This window comes from Caretta caretta, chromosome 20 (genome assembly GCF_965140235.1).
Source record: "Caretta caretta isolate rCarCar2 chromosome 20, rCarCar1.hap1, whole genome shotgun sequence".
Classification (NCBI taxonomy): Eukaryota; Metazoa; Chordata; order Testudines; family Cheloniidae; genus Caretta; species Caretta caretta.
In genome coordinates, this window is record NC_134225.1 from 11192944 (window position 1) to 11200413 (window position 7470).

At 50.2% G+C, this 7470-nt stretch overlaps 1 protein-coding gene across 1 annotated transcript; it reads right to left on the reverse strand.

The window, feature by feature from the left end:
* Positions 1 to 3253: 3253 nt before the first annotated feature.
* Positions 3254 to 6371, reverse strand: LOC142069684 (uncharacterized). Its single transcript, XM_075121676.1, has 2 exons — positions 4738 to 6371; positions 3254 to 3825 (listed from the first exon to the last, which is right to left on the reverse strand). The coding sequence occupies exons 1-2, from the start codon at positions 5132 to 5134 to the stop codon at positions 3320 to 3322; spliced, it is 903 nt and encodes a 300-aa protein (XP_074977777.1). The 5' UTR covers positions 5135 to 6371; the 3' UTR covers positions 3254 to 3319.
* Between the last annotated feature and the right edge of the window lie 1099 nt (positions 6372 to 7470).

A 7470-nucleotide genomic window follows, 5' to 3' on the forward strand; every position in this document is an offset into this window, starting at 1 on the left:
CCAGGATTAGTATCTAATGCAGCAGGCTTTGCTGAAATCAGGCTCAGATGAGGATCTAACCCTGCTCATCCTTGCTTTGCAAAAGCTATATAGGCGGAACTTCTTTCTGGGAGCTGGGAGTGATGCCTAGAGTGAAGCTTGCAAACCACTCGCCATTATAAGACCCTGGTTTCACTTGTTTAAAACGTTGCCAGATTTTAACTGTTTGGGCTGAAATTTTCCATGCTGGTGATTGACTTAGGCCAAGTTTTTTCAGAAGCTTGCAGAGAAACAGTTCAGCGGTTTCCAAGAGTGAGATTAGGGTAAACTATGTCATTTTGTCCATGTTAAAAATCCTTACAACTGTTTCCTCACGAAGCTCTCATGCCTCCATGCTTTGGAGCAGGGACTCGACATTTGGAAGTGGAGTTGCCCTGGATTTGGGATCAGGGAGTTTGTCACCCGCATGGGCATGCACCCACATTTGTCTGCATTATAAGTCTTTAAATACTGCGTTTTGCACATTCTCAGTAGATGTTTCTTAGAGGCTGGCAGCTAAATTCCCCAGACAGTCTATCTGCACTGAGGATGCCCCATCCCCATACAGCTCCTATGGGTGAACCAAACTGAATATGCTCCATCCCACAGAGCCAATGAGCATGCACTGTCCTGAGACTCCAGGCGACGAGCATGACTTCCCCTGCAATTCACCTCTGAAGCTGAGGGATGCTGTGGCAGCAGGCACATAGCCTGACAGCAGAGAGGCTGGCTGTCCTGTGCTCTCAGTGCCTCCCTCCCTTAGTGGCACCTAAGCAGAGCAAAGGGGAAGGAGGAGGCAGCTAGACGGAATGCACAAGAGGACAGAAGCAGAGGGGGACAGGGGCAAACTGGGAGCGACAGAGGCAGAGAGAGACATGGACAAGCTGGGGAAGATTACCTGGAATAGTCTGTAACACTAGAGAAGAATTCTTTCCAGAACCTGAAATTGAACCCAGGATTCCCAAGTCCCAACATTCCTCTGCTGTCAGCAAATCTCTGAAACCCACTGAGGAAATGTCCATGTCTCATCCCCGTCTACGGACTGGTTTACATAGCAGATATTAATCAGTTATTCCATTAGTCCAACTGATAGAATTCTTGCTGTGGATCTCAGAGATTCATAGATTTAAGGCCAGAAGGAACAATTACAATCATCTAGTCTGAGCTTCTGCATAGCCCAGGCCAGAGAATCCACTAGTAATTCCTACATCAGGTACATATCCTGTGGTTGAGCAGATGTGTATTTTAGGAAAGCGATGTCCAATCTTGATTTAACAATTCCAAGTGCTGGAGAATCCACCATGTTCCCTAGTAAAGGTCCCAACTCTGCTGATGACCTGGGTGGGGGGGCTCAACATGGTTCCACATGATGGAATTCTGGAGACGGTATCACTTTGCTCTTTCAAAAACATGGAGACTTTATTTAAAAAGAAGAGCCATGAAAATGATTAAAGGATTAGAAAACCTGGCTATGTCTACACTATGAAATTAGGTCGAATTTATAGTAGTCGATTTTTTAGAAATCGATTTGATACAATCGATTGTGTGTGTCCCCACTTAAGACCATTAAGTCGGCAGAGTGCATCCACAGTACCGAGGCTAGCATCGACTTCCAGAGTGTTGCACTGTGGGTAGCTATCCCACAGTTCCCGCAGTCTCCGCCACTGATTGGAATTCTGGGTTGAGATCCCAATGCCTGATGGGGCAAAAAACATTGTTGCGGGTGGTTCTGGGTACATGTCGTCAGGCCCCCCACTCCCTCTGTGAAAGCAACGGCAGACAATCGTTTTGCACCTTTTTCCGTGCAGGTGCCATATTTCTGTCAGCATTGTCATCCACCTGTCACTTCTGCGGCCACTCTGCTCTTCTGCTCTCCTGCAGACGCCATACCACGGCAAGCATGGAGCCCACTCTGAACACCACGGCAGTTATGACCTTTCTAAACACCACGCACATTATCCAGCAGTATATGCAGAACCAGAACCAGAACCTGCAAAAGCAGGCGAGTAGGCAACGGCAGCGCGGTGAGGAGAATGATGAGGACATGGACACAGACTTCTCTCAAAGTACAGGCCCCAGCAATGTGGACATCATGGTGGTAATGGGACAGGTTCATGCCGTGGAACGCTGATTCTGGGCCCGGGAAACAAGCACAGACTGGTGGGACTGCATAGTGTTGCAGGTCTGGGATGATTCCCAGTGGCTGTGAAACTTTCGCATGCGTAAGGGCACTTTCATGGAACTTTGTGACTTGCTTTCTCTTGCCCTGAAGCGCCAGAATACCAAGATGAGAGCAGCCCTCACAGTTCACAAGCAAGTGGTGATAGCCCTGTGGAAGCTTCCAATGCCAGACAGCTACCTGTCAGTCGGCAATCAATTTGGAGTGGGCAAATCTACTCTGGGGGCTGCTGTGATCCAAGTAGCCAACGTGATCACTGAGCTGCTGCTACCAAGGGAAATGTGCAGGTCATAGTGGATGGCTTTGCTGCAATGGGATTCCCTAATCACAAGGGACGTTTCACCAACATCAACGTGGGATGGCTGGGAAAGGTACATGACGCTCGCATCTTCAGGAACGCTGGTCTGTGGGAACGGCTGCAGCAAGGGACTTACTTTCCAGGCCAGAAAATAATCGTTGGGGATGTTGAAATGCCTATAGCTATCCTCAGGGACCCAGCCTACCCCTTAACGCCATGGCTCATGAAGCCGTACACAGGCAGCCTGGACATCAGTCAGGAGCTGTTCAAGTACAGGCTGAGCAAGTGCAGAATGGTGGTAGAATGTGCATTTGGACATTTAAAAGCGTGCTGGCGCAGTTTACTGACTTGGTAGGACCTCAGCAAAACCAATATTCCCATCGTTATTACTGCTTGCTGTGCGCTCCACAATCTCTGTGAGAGTAAGGGGGAGACGTTTATGGTGGGGTGGGAGGTTGAGGCAAATTGCCTGGCTGCTGGTTACGTGCAGCCAGACACCAGGGAGGTTAGAAGAGCACAGGAGGGCGCGGTACGCATCAGGGAAGCTTTGAAAACCAGTTTCATGACTGGCCAGACTATGGTGTGACAGTTCTGTTTGTTTCTTCTTGATGAAACCCCCGCCCCTTGGTTCACTCTACTTCCCTGTAAGCCAACCACCCTCCCCTCCCCCTTTCGATCACTGCTTGCAAAGACAATAAAGTCATTGTTGCTTCACATTCACGCATTCTTTATTAATTCATCACACAAATAGGGGGATAACTGCCAAGGTAACCCAGGAAGGGTGTGGAAGGAGGGAAGGACAAGGCCACACTGGACTTTAAAACTTATTGAATGCCAGCTTTCTGTTGCTTGGGTAGTCCTCTGGGGTGGACCCGGAGGTCCACCACCCGGAGGCCGCCCCACTGCGTTCTTGGGCGTCTGGGTGAGGAGGCTATGGAACTTGGGGAGGAGGGCGGTTGGTTACACAGGGGCTGCAGCGGCGGACTGTGCTCATGCTGCCTTTCCTGCACCTCAACCATATGCCGGAGCATATCAGTTTGATCCTCCAGTAGCCTCAGCATTGACTCCTGCCTTTTGTCAGCAAGCTGACGCCACCTCTCATCTTCAACCCGCCACTTATTATCTTCAACCTGCCACCTGTCCACGCGTTCATATCGTGCTTTTCTGGACTCTAACATTGTCTGCCTCCACGCATTCTGCTGGCCCTTTTCAGGGCAGGAGGACAGCATGAGCTCAGAGAACATTTCATCACAAGTGCATTTTTTTCGCCTTCTAATCTTCACTAGCCTCTGGGACGGAGATGATAGGGGGAGTATTGAAACATTAGCAGCTGCGGGAGGGAAAAAAAGGGAGAGTCGTAGTTAAAAAGGCACATTTTAGGGAACAATGGATAGACTCTTTCAGGGTGAACCTTGCGGTTAACATTACATAGCACATGTGCATTCGGTACAAGGTCGCATTTTGCCTCTTATATTGAGGGTCTGCTGGTTTGGTGTGAGAGATCACACATGCAGGGCCAGCGGGCAACAGAATTTGGCTTGCAGGCAGCCACGGTAAGCCACAGTCTTTTGGCTTCTTTAACCTTCATAACATGTGGGAAAGGTTTCAAACAGCAGCGCACTCATTTCCCATATCAAGCACCCGTTGGGTTTGCCCTTTAAAAGGAGGGGCTGCGGTTTTTGGGTTAACGTGCAGCACAATCCCAACTAAACCCCCACACATACACCCAGTTCTCTGGGATGATCGCTTCACCCCTCCCCACACTATGTGGCTAACAGCAGGGAAGATTTCTGTTCAGCCACATGCAAACAGCCCAGTGGGAACGGCCACGTCTGAATGTCCCCTTAAGAAAAGCACCCTATTTCAACCAAGTGACCATGAATGATATCACTCTCCTGAGGATAACACAGAGAGATAAAGAACGGATGTTGCTTGAATGCCAGCAAACACCGGGATCATACACTGCATGCTTTGTTATGCAATGATTCCAGATTACGTGCTGCTGGCCTGGCATGGTAAAGTGTCCTCCCATGGAGGACGGAATAAGGCTGCCCTCCCCAGAAACCTTTTGCAAAGGCTTTGGGAGTACCTCCAGGACAGTTTTATGGATATGTCCCTGGCATATTTCCACTCCGTCCCCAGACAGGTTTACAGACTTTTCCAGTAGCTGTACTGGCCACAAATTAATCATTAAACATGTTTGCTTTTAAACCATGTATTATATTTACAAAGGTACACTCACCAGATGTCTCTTCTCTGCCTGGTGGGTCTGGGAGCCTGCCTTGGGTGGGTTCGGGGGGTACTGGCTCCAGGTCCAGGGTGAGAAACAGTTCCTGGCTCTCAGGGAAAATGGTTTCTCCGCTTGCTTGCTGTGCGCTATCTTCAACCTCCTCCTCCTCATCTTCCTCGTCCCCAAAATGCACATCCCTGTTGTGTGATAATCCATTGATGGAGTCAAAGGGGTGGGGTAGTGGTGGCTGCACCCCCAAGAATGGCATGCAGCTCATCATAGGAGCAGCATGTCTGGGCTCTGACCCCGAGCGGCTATTTGCCTCTCTGTTTTTTTGGTAGGCTTGCCTGAGCTCCTTAAGTTTCACGCGGCATTGCTGCTGGTCGCTGTTATAGCCTCTGTCCTTCATGTCCTTGGAGATTTTTTCAAATGTTTGGGCATTTCATCTTTTGGAACGGAGTTCTGATAGCACAGATTCGTCTCCCCATACAGCGATCAGATCCCGTACCTCCCTTTTGGTCCATGCTGGAGCTCTTTTTCGATTCTGGGACTCCATCATGGTCACCTCTGCTAATGAGATCTGCACTCACCTGCAGCTTGCCACGCTGGCCAAACAGGAAATGAAATTCAAAAGTTCGCAGGCCTTTTCCTGTCTACCTGGCCAGTGCATCTGAGTTGAGAGAGCTGTCCAGAGTGGTCACAATGGAGCACTCTGGGATAGCTCCTGGAGGCCAATACCGTCTAATTGCGACCACACTACCCCAAATTTGACCCGGCAAGGTCGATTTCAGCGCTAATCCCCTCATCGGGGGAGGAGTACAGAAATCAATTTTAAGAGCCCTTTAAGTCGAAGTAAATGGCTTCATTGTGTGGACGGGTGCAGGGTTAAATTGATCTAACACTGTGAAATTCGACCTAAACCAGGGTAGACCAGGGCTTACAGTGATAGACTCAAGGAGCTCAGTCTATTATCTTAAGAAAGAGAAGGTTGAGGGTTGATTTGATCACAGTCTATAAGTACCTACTTGGGAAACAAATATTTAATAATGGGCTCTTCAGTCTAGCAGAGAAAGATCTAACATGATCCAATGGCTGGAAGTTGAAGCTAGACAAATTCAGACTGGAAATAAGGCATAAATTAACAGTGAGGGTAATTAACCACTGGAACAATTTACCAAGGGTTGTGGTGGATTCTCCAGCACTGACAATTTTTCAGTCCAGATGGGATGTTTTTCTAGAAGATCTGCTCTGGGGATTTTTTTGGGGAAGTTCACAGCGTTTCTCAAACATAGCCATGAGAGCAGCACCCAGCTGTCGCTCCTGAATCGCTGTTACCAAGGGCAGCGAGATGTGCCGCCCTGCTGTTTGCACTGGCACGGCTGGCAGGGATGGGTGCCCTGCACCACGCAGCCTCCTCGGGGTTCTGGGCAGCACCTCTGGGGACACGTGGGGCTGGTGTGCACGGTGCCGAAGGTGGCTCTTGTCAGTGTCTGCAGCATTTGGTTGTCGGGGCACTTCCCTGGGCAGCTCCTGCTCAGCCAGGGCACGGGGAGCCTGGGACTCTGCAGGCGGCCGGTGAGTTCCTGACCCACCTTCCTCAGAGCAGGTTCTCCCTGAAGGGCCACGGAAGGCAGGGGCAGAGGGATGGGTCAGTGCGTCCCCCTCCGGCGGCCACACTCGCTGTTTACAGTTGCTTTAGCTACTGCTGCAGCTCAACAGCTGTGGGCTGCTGCAGGGCTTGGCAACTTCCTGACAGGGCGAGGGGTTCCTGCTCTGTGACACACAACAAAGTCCAGGTGCGCTGAGTGAGGGAGCTGTACTTCCTACCACCTGGCCCCAGTGCGGGGAGGCCATGGCCCACCAGGGGGCTCCCACCTAGGCTTCCGTGGTAGCAAACAAACCCTACATAAATAAATTATGATGATTTGGATGCAAATATATGTGTATATTTATTTGTTTTCCTAAAGTTAATTCAGTATTTTAGGAGACATTGTCAGAGTGGGCACCAGCAGGAGTTGCTGGCTGCACTCTGAGACCACCAACAATTTTGTTGGGAGAACCCTAAGGCCTGTGTTATACAGGAGGTCCGGCTAGATGGTCACTGTGACGAAGTGGGACTGTTCTTAATGTTTCCTCTGAATACTGTAAGGGTGCCTCAGTTTCCCCTAGGCATTTCTTAAGTCTCTAGGTGGTGGGATAAGGGGATGTAATTGTTGCAGAGCAAAGGGCCAGTGTACATAAATGGCCACACTCTGTCTCCTGGCAACTGATGTCCTGGGCCCTTCCTCCCTGCAAGGTGATAGCTAAAGGGTTGGAAGAACAAAGAACAGGTGACTTCCTGGCCCAGGAAAGGGACAAAGCCCAGAGGAGGAAGGGCTGGAGAGTTTCAGTTTGGGGCTGGCTGGGGTCATGGAGTGAAGTGCAGACGTGGTTGTCGGGCTCACTGCCCCCCAAAATAGACCCAGGTGAGAGGGTCCTGTTCTTTGTACCTACAAGCTCTGTTTTAGACCATGTTCCTGTCATCTAATAAACCTCTGTTTTACTGGCTGGCTGAGAGTCACATATAACTGTGAAGTTGGGGTGCAGGACCCTCTGGCTTCCCCAGGAGCCCCGCCTGGGCGGACTCGCTGTGGGAAGCACACAGAGGGGCAGAGGATGCTGAATGCTCCGAGGTCAGACCCAGGAAGGTGGAAGCTGTGTGAGCTTCTTGGCCTGAAGACAGGCTGCTCACAGAGACGAGACTTC

Bases quoted from the DNA above. Each gene is read 5' to 3' on its own strand.
- LOC142069684 (XM_075121676.1), bottom strand. From the start codon at position 5,134: ATGAAGGACAGAGGCTATAACAGCGACCAGCAGCAATGCCGCGTGAAA. The intron at 3,826-4,737 runs GTGAGTGTACCT...TCCCTCCCGCAG, and splicing joins AGGCAGAGAAGAGACATCTG to CTGCTAATGTTTCAATACTC.